This window comes from Rhineura floridana, chromosome 4 (assembly GCF_030035675.1).
Source record: "Rhineura floridana isolate rRhiFlo1 chromosome 4, rRhiFlo1.hap2, whole genome shotgun sequence".
NCBI classification, from domain to species: domain Eukaryota; kingdom Metazoa; phylum Chordata; class Lepidosauria; order Squamata; family Rhineuridae; genus Rhineura; species Rhineura floridana.
In genome coordinates this window covers 41,447,829-41,469,014 of record NC_084483.1, presented here as the reverse complement: position 1 = coordinate 41,469,014, position 21,186 = coordinate 41,447,829, and the positions used below count along the sequence as shown (strand labels likewise).

General features: G+C 41.9%; 1 protein-coding gene across 3 annotated transcripts in view; it reads left to right on the top strand.

Annotated features, from left to right (window-relative positions):
* Positions 1-21,186, top strand: part of SNTG2 (syntrophin gamma 2) — a 420,613-nt gene that overhangs the window by 299,048 nt on the left and 100,379 nt on the right. For all 3 annotated transcript variants that reach the window (XM_061626228.1, XM_061626227.1, XM_061626229.1), the window contains exon 10: positions 13,871-14,000. In XM_061626228.1, the coding sequence (XP_061482212.1) occupies positions 13,871-14,000 (130 nt within the window). The remainder of the gene's footprint in view (positions 1-13,870; positions 14,001-21,186) is intronic.

Genomic DNA, 21,186 nt, shown 5'->3' with positions numbered 1-21,186 from the left:
TGACTATTATGAATGTTTATTATACTGTATCTGAAATTTAAATAAAGCATTGTGTGTAAGTTTTTAAAAAATGCTACATGTTTTCATTCAGCTAACACTGGCCATGTTTACATGTAACACCAAACTAAACCATGACTTAGCACAGCTTTTCTCAATGTTTGGGTCCCCAGATGTTGCCAGACTACAGTTCCCATCATTTGTTGCCATTTGCCATGCTGTCTGGGGCTGATGGGAGTTCGAGCCCAACAACATCTGGGGACCCAAAGGTTGGGAAAGGCTGGCTTAGCAGAAGCACACAAACACTCTGACTCTTGGGGAGGAGATCACAGCTGCTTTGCTCCTTTCCAGTTCTTTTAGCTCAATACACAGTGAGGGCTAAGCCAAGGTTTGGCTTGGTGTTTTGTCTGAATGTAAGATCATGGTTAAGCTTTCTCCTCCGTAACCATGATGTATAGTCATGAATGAACCTTGGCTGCAGATCATGGTTAAGGAGAAGAGAGCTTAACCACAATCCTGGATTTGTACGATACATTAAGCTAAACCTTGGCTTAGCTGCTGTGCTGTACTAAACTGAAAGGATTGGGAAGGAGCAAAGTGGGTGTTGTCAAGAACTGCTGCCAGTTCTCACCCGGATTCAATTCCCAAACCCAGGGCAATTGATCTTGGCCAGGCACAACCCGTGCCTCCCTTACCAGGGAGAAGTAAAACAACACCAACCCTGCAACAACACCAACCCTGCAAGGCAGGTAGACTGCCACTACCCCTTAATCTTGGTCAGTCCCTCTGGGCCAAGGGGAAACCCAAAGTGCCAGAAATAGAGCTACCAAGGATTCCAGAAAACAAGTGCCAAAGATGCACTCCTCGTCTTGGAGCCTTAGACAAAATATCCAAATATATGGTAGTCCATGGCTAATTGGCCACAGTGCTGGATTCAGAGCCAAATCTCCCCTGCAATAGAACTCACACTGGTAAATAAGAAGTAACTTTATTAAATAAAAGTGCATAAGTATAGCAGGAAAATAATTCCTTAAAACCCACACCCCTCAGGGTCACGTAAAATACAGAGAATTACAGTCACAGATAAAAATAACAACTATCTAACCTAATCTATACTCACAATAGAGATAAACAGCAAAATAACTGCATGGTTCCACATCTCCCCAGAGATGCTATAGCCTAGATAGCAAATGGAACATTGAACCTCAACATCAGGTAACATCAAGAACATTGAGGAACAAAGGCTAAGGTCTGAATCCTATTCTTATGAGGAAATGCCCAGCAACAGCCAGAAATTAATTAGCCAATCAGGGGGCTTTCTGATGATGAAACCTTCTGGAGCTTTCATGCCTAACGGCCATGCACTGGCCAACCTTCTCAGGCCAATTGGCCTTGAAGTACCAGTCTCAACTGATAAGCAGGTGTTCTTGCTTATAGCTTAATTAAATAGCTTCAGCTGTGAGAACTGCAATCTCATGGCCTCTCAGGGGCCCCATTTCAGACAAGATGTTTCCCCCCACAATTCCTTGCCTCAGAACCATTTTAGTTTGTAACCTTTCAAACCAGGCATTCTTGACAGATGCAAGTTCCTCTCTGGGAGTCAGCATCTTCACATGGTTCCAGTAAGTCATAGTTTCTCTTACCATTATATGCAAACCAGGCCACTATAAATATGGATACTGTTTTTCTATAAAAAAGCTAGAATTAACATTCTTTAAAGGGATGGGGTTAATATTGGCCACACTGTGCCTGACTGAGCTAATGGTTTTTCAGTTACACCTTGAATGAGAGAATGTGTGTATTGGCATTGATATAGTAATCTAAACATGTTGCATGCTTATTACTCTGATTCATGCTCTTTTTCATTAACGGATCCTCATTCATGCAGAAGCTTAATGTCTCACACAGTAGCTGCAACTCCTTAAAAAAAAGAAGAAAACATCAGGTGCTAAAATATTCTCAGCCAAATATAATCAACCAAGGACAACAAATTACATGCAGAGAACAGAGTTGTTTTGGGAGGAGTGTGACTTGAGGGATAATGAAACAAATGGCAAATATTTAGGCTAAATAAGAAGTGTTCTAATAGGTCACTGAGCAAATCTGAGTACAGTAGGGCCCCACTCATACGGTGGGTTACTTTCCAGACCACCGCTTAAAAGCGAAACCCGCTGAAAAGTGGAACTCTGTCAATTAAATGGTGCTAGAAGCCCGGAAAATTCCGTAAAAGCAGAATAAGCGCTGTATGCGTGAGGCCTTACTCTAATTGAAAACCGCCGTATTAGGGGAACACCGAAAAGCGGGCCGCTGAAAAGCAGGGCCCTACTGTACAATGGAGCTTACTTTTTCTCTTCTCCCCCTTTCAGTTCCCTGTGCACCCCCACAATCTGCTCCCTAAAGTTGGGGCACCCTACGGAGCAGAGTGAAGGGGTTCAAGCCCCCATTGTGTCCACTGGCTCTGTGACAGATCAGGCCCTCTCCCTAAAATACACCCCTGTAACAATGAAAGCCATCAACTTTGCATTAGCCAAAGTGTAAAGGTTACTCCGCACATCCTTCATCTTCAGTTAAGGATATTTAATCCTAACATAGGGTCAGACAGACAGAAATATTTATATAGCAGGAACAACCTTCTGAGTCCATGCTTAGTAAAATACTTTACTGGCAAAATTATGAATTCTGTTACAGAATGAAACTCCACATTAGGTTAGTACAAAAATGCATAGCATCACGGCATAGATCAGGGCCATGGAACCTTTTGCAGCCTGAAGAGCACATTCCCTTGCAGGAAACTTCCAGGGGGATCACAGGTCAGTGATGAGGGCAGCAAGTGGTAATAGTGGGTAAAGCAATAGATGTGACCTTTGTACAGTATATTGCATTGCAGCCATGCAAAAATCAGAAGTTGGCTTGAAGAAAGGGAATGGTCTGGGGAGAGTTTCAAAGGCCTTATAGAGAGGTCAGCTGGGCTGCATTTGGTCCTCAGGCCTGAGGTTCTCTAGCGCTGGCCTAAATTAATATATTTTATGACACATCATAGTGGCTTACCAGATTTCTGTCATGTAAGCTGACTCTAAAATTATTTTAGCAACTTGCCTTTTAATATTCTTTTCTAACAATAAAGGTATGTTTCTAATTATTATACACTTCTTTCTTTCATGTTCTATCAACTGATACAATAAAATGCTAGCTTAATCAAAACTAACTTCAGAGCAAAAATAATTGTTGCAAAAGATGCTAGGAGATAGCATACCGACATATAATTACCCTTTTGAAAAGCAAAAAACTGTTTCAAATTATACAAGGCGTGTTTTCATCTTAACAACTTCATAACAGCAAGATCTAATTTACCAATTAATATATTACTTTTGTGTATGTGTGTGGAGTGAACTAAATGCTTCATTCTGTCCTGCACCTAAAAGACTTAGATGTCTTGGTTCACTTTTCTGATTATCATGAAACTGAACATTGATATTTTAAGGTACGTGTCTGAGTGGTAAACATTCCTCTTGCAAGGTCATGTAACTACTCTTTTTTCCTGCAAAAATGTAAGTTGTCTTTGGTTAGGCTGGGGAAATTCTGGTACTAGGACTAATCCAGCATTTAGGTCTGGGCAATTAAGTATTGCCTTGCCTAATTTTGCTAGGAACATTTGCATAATATGACAGGCTTGAATACTGCTGCCTATCACTATTTGACCGTTCTTTCTCACCATTAAAAGCTGAAACACCATCTCTCTCTCTCTCTCTCTCTCTCTCTCTCTCTCTCTCTCTCTCTCTCCTCTCTCTCTCTCTCTCTCTCATCTCTCTCTCTCTCCTCTCTCTCTCTCTCTCTCTCTCTCTCTCTCTCTCTCTCTCTCTCTCTCTCTCTCTCTCTCTCTCTCTCTCTCTCATCTCTCTCTCTCTCTCTCCTCTCTCTCTTCTCTCTCCTCTCTCTCTCTCTCTATCTCTCTCTCTCTCTCTCTCTCTCTCTCTCTCATCTCTCTCCTCTCTCTCTCTCTCTCTCCTCTCTCTCTCTCTCATCTCTCTCTCTCTCTCTCACACTCACACTCACACTCACACTCAACACACTTTCTTCTTGTCACCACACCCATCCAATCATATTTTTCTCTTTTCCTCCTTCTCCCATACACCTGGCTTTCAGCTGGGAACAAAATCACACATATTCCCCCTCCCCCCTTTTTTTTGCTACTGGGTTGAGAATGAGATCCTTACTAATGCTTTCTCCCACAACAACAGACATCCCTAGGAGTCAATCAGCATGAAAGGGGATTGTGTTAGCTACTCAGAAGTGTCGTCTTGATGGCCGAATCACCTCCTTTGGCTCTGATTGCCTCCAATCAGCAGGAAAGGACAGAGAAGCATGTTAGAACACTCTTCTCAGTGGTCATCACACACCCCTTTCATGCTGATTGGCTGGTAGGATGCTGGAGACATAGGGACCCTGCTGGGACCCGGCTCTCCCCAAAATAAGAGGGTCTAAGAACTAAACGTCCAACCACTTTTGCCTTTGGCCCCGTTCACCACTGGCATGTGGCCCTTGGAAGGTTCCCACTGGCAAAATGCAATCCTTGAACCACCCCTAGACTATAATAAACATAAGAGCTATGCCTTATAACATGGTTCCTTTAAGGCTGTCATTTGATTACAGTAATTTAAGGCTGCAATGCTATACCCACATATCTTGAAGTAGGTCCCATTGAGCTCTGTGGGCCTTATTTCTGGGTAGATATGCAAAAGATTGCATTATCAGGGAGTAGTCCTTTACACATGTACCTGGGAATAAACTCTATGGTCCACCCTTTATTGATTAATTGTAGGCTTAACCAATTAACCAATCATAACACAATTTTATGTATGTGTAAAAACAATGGTTCTGAACTAAGAAGCATATTTTTTGTTTTTGGATGGTGCTACATATATCATAGAGGCATCCTCTTAGAAGAGGCATTCTGTCCTAGTGAGAGAAAAGGGGGAGCTTGCCATCTGAAATTGTATATATGAATCTGCTGCCCAATTCTTCGGGATCTACTCTGGGCAGAGCATTCCTAACACTGGCCAGGCAGCAGTGGGGTAGAACTGAGCAGTAGAGGTGCCACCACACATGAAGCCTACCTGTTCATTGCTGGCCAGGACTGAAAGTGGAGGGAGGTTAAATTCACTTTGTGTGTAGTCCCAGTTCCAGACTAGTGCAGCAGGGTTTCTCTCCAGGAGCTTGCGTCGCCTAGAATGTAACGGATCCTTGACCAGCTCTGTTCTCTGTAGGGTTGCCAGGTTCCTGGCCTGAGACTGATCCTGTATCTTTAGGAGAAGAGAAAGTCAACCAAGTGCAGGTGTTCTTGCAATGCTGTAATGGGAAAAACCACAAGGTGGAATTCTTCCTTCCCCCTGCACAACTTTTAAAGATACAGAAGACCTCTTGGTTGCAAGGCCCAGCCTCCGAGAGGTCTTCTGTATCTTTAAAAGTTGTGCAGGGGAAGGGAGAATTCCACCTTGTGGTTTTTCTCATTACGGTATTGCAAGAACACCTGCACTTGGCTGACTTTCTCTTCTCCTAAAGATACAGGATCAGTCTCAGGCCATGAACCTGGCAACCCTAGTTCTCTGCCTCATTTTGGGACCTCTGGTTACCACTGATGGAAAACATCACTGACAAAACTGTTCTTTTGCACTTTCTGTGGGGGCAGCAGAGCCCCTGCTCCCCTTGTGAGCAGAGGCTGGTGGAGGAGTGGACAGAGATATCAGCTGATCCTGACCCTCTTCAGCATGAAGGTTAAGGATTGCAGCCTTAGTTTATTAAATGTTGTAATCAATCATCTAACTCATTAATCAATTAAATATGACTCACATTTGAATTGTGCCTGATAATATGAAACCATTCACAACATCTGTTTCAACATGCTTATCAATGTGTTGAAGGAGTGACAAATCTTATCCCTCTCTCTTATTTGCTGATTAGAAATAAAACCATGTTGAGTACTGTTTGCTGTGGCTCTGTACATGGCTGCTCTGATCCAGAGTCACTCTGCAGGATTCTTCATAAATAGAGGGATGCAGTTCATACACTGAAAAAAAAAATGTCCGAGGATTGGGTACCTCCAGTGAAATGAATGGATAAGCTCAAGCATGTAGGGGGGATTCCTGATGTGTGTCAAGTCTTGCATGATTAAAAAGATGGAACACTCACTGATGTATGGAAGATGTAGTTTGAAAACCTGCAACACTTTCTACAAGAGCTGACGTCTACTTTCCTGCGTTTTGATCTGAAAATGAGAAGGTTTTGACAACATGGAAGAAAACATACCTAACATCTGGTCTAATGTACAAAGCCATGCAAAGGGCATACTAAGTCTTTCAGGATACAACCTGACACCACCATGCAAATTCTGTTTGCATTATTTTTTATTCCCATCAGAATTGTTCTATCTGCCATTTATTCATGGCATGCTATGTGCTGCTACTTTTGTTTACACTGCTATCTGTGATAACAGTTTCCATGGAAATGGTGCTATGTCTGTCTCCTTACAAGCTCCACAGTAAATTAAATATATAGAAGAAAATTCCAAGTACAAGTGTAAGGGGCTGGAGATGTGAGGGTCTTGTGTCAGGATTTTCTCTGAGCCATCAGTGCTGTGGTGTCTCAGACAGACAGACAAGACTCTGAGAATCAAGTGCCTTCTTGGCTGCAGGAGCTGTCTGACTCCTGTCAGCTGATCCCAGAACCTGAACATGATCAGCTGACTTCACAAGCCAAGGGAGGCACATAATGCCCCATAAAACCTTTCCTTCCAAACCAACTGGTCAGTATTAGCAAACTTACTGCTTGATCCTTGTCTTGTCGTCTAATATCAGACATCTAGCCTTTTTGTGGCCATGTCTTCGTTGGGGGAAACCATGGCAGATTAAAGTGGTGTAATACTGCTTATAGTGCAGATGGGGCCATGTATTCTCATCATTCGAGTTTAAGCTACACAGGAAAGTTAAAAGGAGAAGATATGTATTGAACTTTTTGTATGAATTATGAAATAAAGCAGATATTGTTTTAACCTAGGTATTTTAAGTAGTGTAAAAATGTCATTGTTTATTGGAATTGTTCAATTCAAGTTTTAAATGAGATGGCAACACCCTGTGCAAAAGGCAGAATTTGATGTATTCCCTCAAGTCTTTTGCACCAAAATATACTTGTATCTTCAAGCAGCATTACCACTGTTGTGTTTAGAATAAAAAAATATAAGAGCCTGGATGGATCAAATCAAGAATCCTGTTTGAGATCCTTCTCAGAACTTTACAAGCTGAGCATGCAGAAAACACCTGTCTACTCACTATAACTTTCTTCCAGCATCTGGCATTCATATGTATACTGCCACTGAACAAGAGGCTCCATTTAGCTGCCATTGGTAACAGCTGTTCCTAGACATAGCACATCTGTGAATTGTTTCCAAGGGCTCTGGCTGGATATTTCATAAATCCAAATGACGTTAATGAGATTAGGAAGTAATATAAATATAAATATTCACATGGCTTTTTTTTTTTGTAACAGTACTTACCGGAACGGAGTGCCTCCTTTTTTACTGCCCATGGCAACCATTTTCTGCTGGGACCCAAAGTACTTTGGCACCTCATTTTTTACCAGAACAGCACTTAGTGTTTAACACTAGTAAGTTCATAGTCTTGGGAAGCTTTTGCATGTATACACACAAACACATGCACATTTTTCCATGGTTCATGAATAAGTGCAGCACTATTCATATTGACACTGACTAGCCATTATGAATGGGATTCGATTCACACATGCAGATAGTTTGGATAAAAGAAAGCCTTCAGCAGATAATTGTCCTTTCATAATTTACCTATAAAGAGCAGTAGGCTTACTGTTTCAACAAAGCACATTAATACAGTTCATGGCTACAGAGTATCTTTGCGGCATGGAATCAAAATTTATCTGAACTGGCAGGAAAATGGCTGGGCAGTCTGGTAATTTTAAGCTGAATTTGGATCTGGCTATTCATTTTATGGGTCAGGGAATACCAAGAGAAAGGTTTTATATCTTCATATTGAAAGCACTGACCTATCATGCAGGTTGTAAAGCTATCATTAAGATAAATGCAGTGTTCCAACAAATAATTAAATAAATTGCATTAGGATGAGTTACTATGCAAGTCTTTTTTCTTCTTCCACATACTCCTATTGTACTAAGAAAAATATGAAAAAGTTAGATTGTAACTACAGAAATTATTCAACAGGGACAATTGACTATTCATAAACCAATATTATTAATGAAAATTTGATAAGGATATCCATATTTAAGTACTATCTCTGTATGGACTTTTATATTATCGACATTTAGGCCAATGCTGTGATTTGAGACGTGGTTGTTGAGGGTTTCTCAATGGCTGTTCTGAAGACTGTTTTTATGATGCAACAGCTAGTTTACAGAGCCCAAGTCTATTTTAATGTGGTGTAGTAGTTAAGGTGTTGGAATCCCCACACAGCCATGAAGCTCACTGGGTGACCTTGGGCCAGTTACTTCCTCTCAGCCTCAGAGAAAGGCAATGGTAAACCCCATCCGAATACTGCTTACCATGAAAACCCTATTCATAGGGTTGCCATAACTCAAAATTGACTTGAAGGCACTCCATTTTTCATACTTGCCCACAATGGTTACAGCCTAGGATTGCCAAGGTCTGGTTTTAAGCCAGATACTCCAGCTTTTGTGGGTCCTCTCCATGTCTCTGGGTGAGTCACCTTAATCTCGGGACTCTCGGCTTAAATTTTTTAAAAAATTAAGTTTCTAGGTGGTCTGGTTCACAAGATGTACACCAAGACGTCAGCCCCCCCAATTGTTAAACCTGCTCATAGCTCTAACCCCGCCCTTTCAGGATTGTAGCCAATAAATGAAGTCAGGGTTGTGATTTGTTAACTTCCAGGCAGTGCCTAGACCTCATTGCAATGCCAGAAAATTGTTGTTTTTTTCCTGTTTATCTGAAAATCTCATAAATTGTGTAAGTATATAACAAGATTTTTTTCTGTTGTGTGCAGGAGTCAAACCCTGGGCTGTTGAAGAGGGCTGTGTTTTGAAAATTCTCAGTAGATAGAGCAAGTGACCCTGTTGAAAATCTGGTCATGTTGTGGAACAGTGAGGCGCATTGGGCTCTTGACGTGGTTACCCCCAAGCACCCTCTCCAGCATTGTGGAGCCTGGTTTGCACCTTGGTACACCAGTGAGCTACGGGCAATTAAACAGGCTAGATGACAGCTAGAGCGCAAGTGGTGAAAAACGTGCTGTGAGGCTGATTGGGCATGAGTAAACATAATTGTGCCTACTGTGTGGTGGTGAGAGCGGCAAAGAAGGCCCACTTCTCTTCCTCCATCGCATCCTCAAGTAGCCATCCAGTGAAGCTTTTCCATATTGTCAGGAGTCTGTTGACACCACCTCCAGGAAATTGAGTTTTAGACCCTTCGGAGGCCCACTGTGAATTGTTTACAAGGCACTTTGAGGGTAAAGTTGCTCGCCTCCATAGCAGTCTTGATGCCTCATCCATATCTACTGTAGTGAGGTGTCCAGTGCAATGTCTGCTGCAAATTCTTGGGAACGGTTTCAGTTGATGCAGCCTGATGACGTAGACAAAGTGCTCATGTTGATGTGGCCAGCAACGTGTCCTCTCAACCCTTGCCCTTCTTGGCTTATTAAAGGTTGCTGAGGAGGGTTGACCAAGTGGATCCAGGGTGTGGTCAATGCATAATTGCGGGAGGGAGTGGTTCCAGGCACCTTGAAAAGAGGCAATGATCCAACCACTCCTGAAAAACGCCACCCTGGACCCATTGGTTTGTGACAACTACCGACCGGTCGCAAATACCCCCTTTTTAGTGATTGAGAGGGTTGTGGCGCAGCAATTGCAAGTACTCTTGGATGAAACATTATCTTGACCCATCCCAGTCTGGGTTCAGGCCTAGTTATGGGACTGAATTGGCCTTGGTCACCTTGATGGATGACCTTTATTGGGAGTACGGCAGGGGGAGTGTGACCCTGTTATTCTTACTTGATCTCTCAGCGGCATTTGATATCATTGACCATGGTATCCTTCTGGGCCGACATGGTGAGATGGGGGAGGCACAGTGGTTCTGATCCTATCTCCAAGGTCGTTGTCAGAGAATAACATTGGATGACTGTCTTTCAGCCCCCTGGCAGTTGTACTGTGGGGTTCTGCAGTGTACCATCTTGTCCCCCATGCTGTTTAACATCTATATGAAGCCCTTGGGAGCAGTCATCAGGAGCTTTGAGGTGAGGTGTCAGCAGTATGCTGATGATACACAGCTCTATTTCTCTGTAACATCTGAATCGGGAGAGGCCGTGCAAGCCCTGGACCACTGCCTGGACTCGGTGGTGGGCTGGATGAGGGCCAATAAACTGAGTCTGAATCCTAGCAAGACAGAGGCGCTGTGGGTTGGTGGTTTCCGAGTTTGGATAATTGGTCAGTTGCCTGCTTTGGATGGGGTCGTACTCCCTCTGAAAGAGCAGGCCCATAGTCTGGGGGTGCTTCTGGACCCATCATTGTTGCTAGAGGCCCAGGTGACCTCAGTGGCTAGGAGTGCTTTTTACCAGCTTCAGCTGGTAAGACAGCCATGGCCATTTCTGGACCGGGATATCCTGACCACTGTTGTTCACGCACTCGTAACCTCCAGACTGGATTACTGTAATGCACTCTATATGGGGCTGCTCTTGAGGTTGGTCCAGAAGTTGCAGCTGGTGCAAAATGCGGCAGCGAGACTACTCACTGGGGCAGGGTATCGCCAACATGTCACCCCACTGCTGAAAGAACTGTACTGGCTGCCCATTTGCTACCGGGCCAAGTTCAAAGTTCTAGTTTTGATGTACAAAGCCCTATACAGCTCAGGACCAGGATACCTGAAAGACCGTCTTATCCCTTATATACCCAGTCGATCCCTGTGCTCTGCAGGTGAGGGCCTCCTGCAGATACCATCTTATCAGAGGGTCTGTTCTGCACAACATAGGAAATGGACCTTTAGTATGGCGGCACCTATCCTGTGAAATTCCCTCTCCTTAAATATTAAACAGATGCCATCTCTGTTATCTTTTCGGCACCTATTGAAGACTTTCCTCTTTCAACAAGCCTTTTAAGTTGACACCATATCCCAGTCTGCATCTGTGTTGGAATCACTTTTTAATATTTTCTTAAACTTTCTTTTTAAAAAATGTTTTTAAACTTAGAATATGTTTTATAGCTTTTTTTAAGTAACATTTTTGAAGATGTTTTGTTTTAATGTGTTTTAAAGTTTGTTTTTATGATGTTTTAATGTTTTTAGTACTTTTGTTTGCCGCCCTGGGCTCCTGCTGGGAGGAAAGGAGGGATATAATAATAACAATAAAAATAAAGAGAAAGAAAAGTTTCAGACTGAACCACAGACCTATTTCTGAGACTTGGGGGCAGGGGGCGGAGATGATATATGCCAGACAATAGTCCATAGGGAAGAATAAAGAATTCTACAAAGGGAGAAATATGGGAGAGAACAAAATTATTAAAAAAGAAAATATTGTATATCTAATGATATAGGAAATTAAAGGGGGGAAATAAAGTCACTGTAAATCAGAAAAGTTTGAGGAGCAGTAATTGCTTAAAGCTAGAAAACCTGTTTATGGTTTAATTATGACATTTTCGTCTTTATGTCGTATAAGTAGAATTGTAGACTGGCAGATGACAAACATATGTTTGTGCAAGTAATTGAGTTCACTGTAGTGATCATACTTTATTGGATGAAATGGATTATTTGGATCCTTTCTAGTTTAGGTGCAGTCCCAGTTTTGGGACTGAGGTTGCCTTGGTCCTTTTGTTGTATGGTCCGTATCAGAAACTGGACAGGATGTGTGTCTCTCTGCTAAACATCTCAACAGCTTTTGCTACAACTGACCATGGTATTCTTCTGGGGCATCTCTCCAAGATGTGGACTGTGTGTGTGTGTGTTGGTTTGAAATGACTTTTGATCTTGACAGGCAGATCCCAGTACCGGGAGATCGCTGTTTGACCCTTTTCAATCTCTCTAGGTTCCAGTTTGTCTCCTTTGTTATTTAAGGCACACATGAAACCAATGGAAGAGGTTTTCCAGGGTGTCATGCAGATGATACCTCCTTTTTTATCTGTTGCTGAGGAATCAGTGGAATTGTTGAAACAGTGTCTGAATGCAGTAATGAATGAATAAGCTGAGTGCTATTGGTCAGTAGGACAGCTGGACCAACAGTAAGGATATGCCCTATCCTGGATGGGGTTTCACTTGCCTCAAAAGACCAAGTCTGCAGTTTGGGAGTGTTTCTGGAGCTGACCTTGCTTCTGGTGCATTCTTAGCCCTGGTGGCTGTGGCTAAGAATGCTTTTGCATCGCTCTAGCTGGAACCCCAGCTGCATTCCTTCGTAGATAAACTAGATGCCTTGATCATCTCTAAATGGGATTAAAGTAACATGGTCTACACAGGGCTTTCCTTGAAAGGCCTTCATAATCTATAGCTGGTGCAAAATATGGCAGCCTGATTGATTTCTGGAGCCTGCTTTTCTGATCACATCACTCTAATTTTGTTTCATGTCAACTGGCTTCCTGCTTGTTTCTGAGCTCTTTTCAAACTGCTGGTTCTTTTATTGCCTATAAAACCTTGAATGGTATGGAATCAAAGTTATCTGAATGATTGCCTTCTCCCATAAGATTCTGCCCACCCTCTGAGTTCAATATCAGATGACATGCTTTGCATGCCTCTTTAGAGACACAGCTAGTTTGGATTCAAGACAAGGCGTTTTCTGTCGTAGCACCCTTTCTGTCGTAGCACCCCAGCTGTGGAATTCCATCCCCAGAGATGTTCAGTTAGCTCGCTTCCTTTTAAGTCTTGTGACTGTTAAGACCTTTTTATTTCACCAAAATTTTAGTCTTTGAGACATTTCTGTCTCCTTGCTGACTATGCATTTTTCCTGTTCTCAGTTTTTTCATTGCAATTTTGAGGAGAGGGCTTTTATTATATTTTTGGTGTGGGACCCTATTTAGGTTTGAAAAGTGGCATATAACTAATATTTATTTAAAAACCCCTAAATGTTATTTTCTTTAAAAAAATTATCATTGAGACATAAGAATCATAGGAAAAAACTTGTTTTGGTGTGGCACTGATATCAAGAAGTGAGACTTACTACCAATGCATGTTTACTTGGAAGCAAGTTCCATGGTGCTCAATGGGAATTACTCCCATGTAAGTATGCATAGGATTGCAGCTTTGGTCCACCATTCACAATAGTTCAAAATCTCCCAAGCATGAGATCTATCCATCTGTTTGCCCTTTATCTCTGATTATATATCAGGCAGTTTGACACGACCATATTGGCTAGAATATGAGCCACAGGTATTGAAACTGAATTGTGCTTGTGCTGAAACAGTCATGCAATTTCTGTGCTCCATATCCACTTCTGTTGTTTCTGCTACTACAGTTTACTGCCAACACATTTCTGAGCAGCTTGCTCTCAATCTTCACTTACCACTCAAGCCACTTTTAGACCCTTTCCATACACAATCTGGGTATACAAAGTCAGATCACATAATCCACTAGTTCATCTGCGTGTAGCACTACATTTTGTGTGATGAAGGTCTGAGCATGTGTCTAATGTAGTATTGTTCTGCATACTGAAATACATAATAATCATCAAGTAGAAACCAAATCCTGTGCTTATACCTCCGTATCCTGTAGGTCTACAATTATGGCATCTTCACCCCTTCCCACCCCATTACAGTACATGATTACTAATTTGTGGAGACTCAGATAAGAAGTGAGGACAAATAATTGCTGGTATAGCATCCTTGACAGTGTATATATTTCTTCTTGCTGCAGATCTAATGCATTTGAAGTACTCGCACTCGATGGAGTTAGCACTGGGATACTTCAGTATTGTACAACCCAGGAGAGTGTTGACTGGCTGAGAGCATTATCAACTAACATCAATGATTTGACACTACAAAATGTACGTTGATTCCCAGATACTTTTTCCTATGGTTTTTTGGTTTTTTCCAGTGATTCAAAATGATTCTTTGCCACTTACCAAAGTCAGCATAATATAGTACATGTAAAAAAGACATTTATTTCAGGAATGAGAGGACTAAAGACACACATTATCAAATTGTATGGTACCTTGCAGACTCTCCAAATATTGTGATCATCCACATTTTATAACAGGGAGGGAGCCCAGCTACGTCCCTATCTGAGTAAGGAGGACCTCTCATCAGTGGTACATGCTATGGTAACCTCGCGTCTGGACTACTGCAATGCGCTTTACGTAGGGCTACCTTTGAAGACGATTCAGAAGCTACAGCTAGTGCAAACTGCGGCGGCCAGACTGCTAACAAGAACTAAGCGGTCTGAGCATATAACACCTGTACTAGCCCGTTTGCACTGGCTTCCAATATGCTTCCGGGCCAGATTCAAAGTGTTGGTACTTACCTATAAAGCCTTATACGGCGCGGGACCACGATATCTGTCGGAACGCCTCTCCTGATATGAACTGGCCCGTACACTACGGTCTACTACGAAGGCCCTCCTCCGGGTTCTGACTCATAGGGAAGCCCGGAGAGTGGTGACAAGATCTAGGGCCTTCTCAGTGGTGGCCCCCGAACTATGGAATGGTCTCTCCGAGGAGGTGCGCCTGGCGCCGACACTATCATCTTTTCGGCGCCAGGTTAAAACCTTTCTCTTCTCTGAGGCATTTTAATTCCTGTTAATTGTAAATTATTATATTTTGATTTTAGACTGTACAGTTTTGTGTACAGTTTTGTGTTATTTTTATTGTATTTTTAATGTTCACCGCCCAGAGAGCTGTTGCTAGTCGGGCGGTATATAAGCTTAATTAAATAAATAAATAAATAGTCTTATATATGCAGGATAGATAGGTCACAAAAATAAACATACAAAAGACATTCTTTAGGTCTTGCTTTAAATCTGCAGTTCTCTTAGTCCAGGGACTATTTTTATTTCTCATGTAAATATTCTTTGAAATAACAGTGTATATTTTTGTAACTATTTCCCTTCACTCTTTCATATACTGCCTTGGTCCCATACACTATCACACATAAGGACAAACTACACGTTACATTATTCACACTTAAAAAAGAAAGAAAATATGCTTAAACTGGCCACTTTTATTTTGAAGAAAAAGAGACCATGGGACCCTGTTCTGGTATGTGCTCCCAATCCAGATTGATGTCTCATGCCAGTTTCCTGCTGAAAATCACCCCATATCTAGCTGCTATTTGCCCTCCTGAAACCACATCTTCGGGAGCAAATAAATAAATAAATAGCAGCTAGTGAGAGAATTGGTAAAAGTCTCCTTCCTCTTTCTAATGGCAGAAGCAAAGTCTAGATCTAATCCAGTGTGATGAGCTTTAACTTGATTCATCTCTATGTGACCATAGCAAGTGCCCTAAAAGATTATAGCATTGACTTTGCAGACTGATATATAGATTTTGATTTTCACCGTCTGGTTTTAGAGAGATAGCGACAAATATAAACCTATGTTTTTTGTTTATTTGTTTGTTTGATCACTCCCAAACAGTAGGCAGAAAGGCAATATAAGGAGAAGAATCTTCCAGTTGTCATAAGAACATAAGAACATAAGAAGAGCCTGCTGGATCAGGCCAGTGGCCCATCTAGTCCAGCATCCTGTTCTCACAGTGCCCAACCAGGTGCCTGGGGGAAGCCCGCAAGCAGGACCCGAGTGCAAGAACACTCTCCCCTCCTGAGGCTTCCGGCAACTGGTTTTCAGAAGCATGCTGCCTCTGACTAGGGTGGAAGAGCACAGCCATCATGGCTAGTAACCATTGATAGCCCTGTCCTCCATGAATTTGTCTAATCTTCTTTTAAAGCCGTCCAAGCTGGTGGCCATTACTGCATCTTGTGGGAGCAAATTCCATAGTTTAACTATGCGCTGAGTAAAGAAGTACTTCCTTTTGTCTGTCCTGAATCTTCCAACATTCAGCTTCTTTGAATGTCCACGAGTTCTAGTATTATGAGAGAGGGAGAAGAACTTTTCTCTATCCACTTTCTCAATGCCATGCATAATTTTATACACTTCTATCATGTCTCCTCTGACCCGCCTTTTCTCTAAACTAAAAAGCCCCAAATGCTGCAACCTTTCCTCGTAAGGGAGTCGCTCCATCCCCTTGATCATTCTGGTTGCCCTCTTCTGAACCTTTTCCAACTCTAGAATATCCTTTTTGAGATGAGGCGACCAGAACTGTACACAGTATTCCAAATGCGGCCGCACCATAGATTTATACAATGGCATTATGATATCGGCTGTTTTATTTTCAATACCTTTCCTAATTATCGCTAGCATGGAATTTGCCTTTTTCACAGCTGCCGCACACTGGGTCGACATGTTCATCGTGCTGTCCACTAGAACCCCGAGGTCTCTCTCCTGGTCGGTCACCACCAGTTCAGACCCCATGAGCGTATATGTGAAATTAAGATTTTTTGCTCCAATATGCATAATTTTACATTTGTTTATATTGAATTGCATTTGCCATTTTTCCGCCCATTCACTCAGTTTGGAGAGGTCTTTTTGGAGCTCTTCGCAATCCCTTTTTGTTTTAACAACCCTGAACAATTTAGTGTCATCAGCAAACTTGGCCACTTCACTGCTCACTCCTAATTCTAGGTCATTAATGAACAAGTTGAAAAGTACAGGTCCCAATACCGATCCTTGAGGGACTCCACTTTCTACAGCCCTCCATTGGGAGAACTGTCCGTTTATTCCTACTCTCTGCTTTCTGCTTCTTAACCAATTTCTTATCCACAAGAGGACCTCTCCTTTTATTCCATGACTGCTAAGCTTCCTCAGAAGTCTTTGGTGAGGTACCTTGTCAAACGCTTTTTGAAAGTGTAAGTACACTATGTCCACTGGATCACCTCGATCTATATGCTTGTTGACACTCTCAAAGAATTCTAATAGGTTACTGAGACAGGACTTTCCCTTGCAGAAGCCATGCTGGCTGTGCTTCAGCAAGGCTTGTTCTTCTATGTGCTTAGTTAATCTAGCTTTAATCATACTTTCTACCAGTTTTCCAGGGACAGAAGTTAAGCTAACTGGCCTGTAATTTCCGGGATCCCCTCTGGATCCCTTTTTGAAGATTGGCGTTACATTTGCCACTTTCCAGTCCTCAGGCACGGAGGAGGACCCAAGGGACAAGTTATATATTTTAGTTAGCAGATCAGCAATTTCACATTTGAGTTCTTTGAGAACTCTCGGGTGGATGCCATCTGGGCCCGGTGATTTGTCAGTTTTTATATTGTCCATTAAGCTTAGAACTTCCTCTCTCGTTACCACTATTTGTCTCAGTTCCTCAGAATCCCTTCCTGCAAATGTTAGTTCAGGTTCAGGGATCTGCCCTATATCTTCCACTGTGAAGACAGATGCAAAGAATTCATTTAGCTTCTCTGCAATCTCCTTATCGTTCTTTAGTACACCTTTGACTCCCTTATCATCCAAGGGTCCAATTGTCTCCCTAGATGGTCTCCTGCTTTGAATGTATTTATAGAATTTTTTGTTGTTGGTTTTTATGTTCTTAGCAATGTGCTCCTCAAATTCTTTTTTAGCATCCCTTATTGTCTTCTTGCATTTCTTTTGCCAGAGTTTGTGTTCTTTTTTATTTTCTTCATTCGGACAAGACTTCCATTTTTTGAAGGAAGACTTTTTGCCTCTAAGAGCTTCCTTGACTTTGCTCGTTAACCATGCTGGCATCTTCTTGGCCCTGGCGGTACCTTTTCTGATCTGCGGTATGCACTCCAGTTGAGCTTCTAATACAGTGTTTTTAAACAACTTCCAAGCATTTTCGAGTGATGTGACCCTCTGGACTTTGTTTTTCAGCTTTCTTTTTACCAATCCCCTCATTTTTGTGAAGTTTCCTCTTTTGAAGTCAAATGTGACCGTGTTGGATTTTCTTGGCAATTGGCCATTTACATGTATGTTTAATTTAATAGCACTGTGGTCACTGCTCCCAATCGGTTCAACAACACTTACATCTCGCACCAGGTCCCGGTCCCCACTGAGGATTAAGTCCAGGGTTGCCGTCCCTCTGGTCGGTTCCATGACCAACTGGTCTAGGGAATAGTCATTTAGAATATCTAGAAACTTTGCTTCTTTGTCATGACTGGAACACATATGTGGCCAGTCTATGTCCAGGTAGTTGAAGTCACCCATTACTACCACATTTCCTAGTTTGGATGCTTCCTCAATTTCATATCTCATCTCCAGGTCTCCCTGAGCATTTTGATCAGGGGGACGATAGATCGTTCCCAGTATTAAGTCCCTCCTGGGGCATGGTATCACCACCCACAACGATTCTGTGGAGGAGTCTGCCTCTTTTGGGGTTTCGAGCTTACTAGATTCAATGCCTTCTTTCACGTATAGAGCGACTCCGCCACCAATACGTCCTTCCCTGTCCTTCCGATATAGTTTATATCCAGGGATAACCGTATCCCACTGGTTTTCTCCATTCCACCAGGTCTCCGTTATGCTCACTATATCAATGCTCTCCTCTAAGACCAAGCACTCCAGTTCTCCCATCTTGGTTCGCAGGCTCCTAGCATTAGCGTACAGGCACTTGTAAGCAGTGTCTCTCTTCAAGTGTCTTTGGCACTTGTGGTTAGGCCTGTGGTAATTTTGCTCTTCTGAATTTATATCCTGTGCCCCTGCTCTCACAATGCCTACTTCTAGGCCTACCCCTTTTAAAATTTCATCATTTCTTTGGTTTTTATCCCAGGGGGGAGGTTTATTCCGAACCGGACCTTTCTCAGCTCCTGTCGGGAGCTTACATTCCCTCTGTTTTAGGATGCATCCACACATCCAGAGAGTTTTTGGGTGTTTTGTTTTGCTGTGTCCTCCTAATATTTGTGCAAGGTGGTGGCATGGTCCATATTGCATCTTGTGATCCGTCATTATAGTGACTAGCAATGGGGGAGGGTTTCATATGCTCCACAATTTGCAGCAATCTCCCCTGGTTCACACCTCCTGGACCAGTGCTCAGATATGAACAGAGATATGCAGCTCAAGACTGCATTTCTATGAACTTTTCCATGGCACAGTTTGTAGACTACTTGGATTGTATCCAACCAAGTTGTACTCAAAAACAGACCCACTGAAATTAATGGATATAAGTTAGTTATGTCCATTGATTTCAGTGGTTCTACTCTGAATATGACTAACATTGGATACGACTTACATTTTTATTATGTAATCAGAGAACAGCCTTAATTTTTTTAACAGTTTTCAGCTTCTTAGAGCAACTAAAAAACACAGCACTTGCCACGCTAATTGAAAATGCGTATTAAAATGCCTGGAAGTGACGGTATATTCTGATGTGCTGTCTCTTACTGGGTAATTCTACCAAATAATTTTCTTCCATACAATATCCCTATAAGACTACCAGGAACATTGTATGGGGGGAAAGATGCCTGCTTCCAGAGCTACATGGGAATCATCATCTTTCCTTCCCTCTACAATTACCCAGGTAGGGATACTATGTCATAACACCACTTCCGGGGGACTTTTAGATGCATTTGCATTGAACGCAGCTAGTCCTGCATTATCTAACTGCTCTATGGCTAGAAAATCTTGAAAGAAAGAAAGAGGAAGGTCGTAATTCAATGATAGGACAACTGCTTTGCATGCAGAAGGTCCAAAATCGAATCCCCAGTATGCCCAAGTAAGGTTAGGAAAGAAAGACCCCAGCCTGAAACCCTGGAGAGCTGCTGCTTGTCATTGTAGACAGTACTAAGCCCTGAGACTACCTTGTAAATACTTTAAAAATGCTTTTTTTAAAGTTTTTTTTAAAAATCACTAAAAGCATGCAACTTTTTTTTTTGCTATTTTTCCTAAAAATGAAAAAAAAAGTATGAAAACAGGACGGAACAGACTTGCCATTCAGGATGCTTAAATGGGACATGAACCAGATGAGGATTGTTCCATCCATCCCTATTAATGACGCCACTTCTTGGTCTGTACTTCTTTAAAGAAGTACAAGCTTTCTGTAAATAACACACACAAACACACTTTCCCTTTATTGCCCTTCTTCTCCACTATAGGACCCTTTATTTCTTTAAAACAAAATATTTATGCTGACTCTGTATCAGATTTCACTTGTACATCCCTTCACTAAATTTATTTACGGAAAAGCTAAGCCAGCCTACCCACAATCCAGTTTGTGGCTATGTCATGACTCTATATCATTTTCATGACTGTTCTCTGCTGTTCGTAAAGGTTTTTTATATTGCTGTACAGCCCCCTAATATCTTATGAAAGGGCAGTATATGAATACTTTTATAAATGAATGCATGCATAAATAATATGGTTTTCACATACTGTTTTTTCATACACTGTGCCAGCCCTACATACTGATTCAGCAGTTTTGCACCAAAGAACTTAAATGTTTTGGGGGTTTTTGTCTTAAAAGCCTCCATGCATGCGGTATATTTCTCTGACCCCACCCACTTTTAGATTGACAGAAACAAATTTTCCTCAAATATCCAGCTGCTCTACATAGCCTGCTTGCTGTTGTTAACATTTCCACTACGCATTTAAGTATTTACATTTGCAAAGCCAACCCTCCTGCAGGTATCATTTTATTATTTATTTATTATTTTACAAATTGCACTTGTATACCGCCCCATACCAAAGCTCTCTGGATGGTTTACAACAATTAAAAACATTAAAAACAAATACACAAATTTAAAAACACATTTTTTAAAAAGCAATTTAAAAACACATGCTAAAATGCCTGGGAGAAGAGGCATGAGTTTTGTTGCAGCATGACACAGGCTGTTCATTTGTGAGTTTTGGGATCATGACTTTTCTGGTAACCCACTCTGAGTCTTTGAGATAGGGTGGGAATAATGAACAAAGAATCTGACATCTTTTTCAGAGTAGGAGCAGCTGGTTTAGCTCCAGGACTGCACAGTTATATCTCACAGTGGCTAGTACAATGGGGTTCCAGAGGGAATATTTATGTGGTTATCTTGTAAAGTCGCCCTGGGCTTCTGCTGGGAGGAAGGGCAGGATATAAATCAAATAATAAATAAATAAATAAAATGTTGAATTTAAGCATCTGTGGTAAGTGGGAGCAAGACATATGGTGTCTTCCTGCTGCCTGCCAAACTCC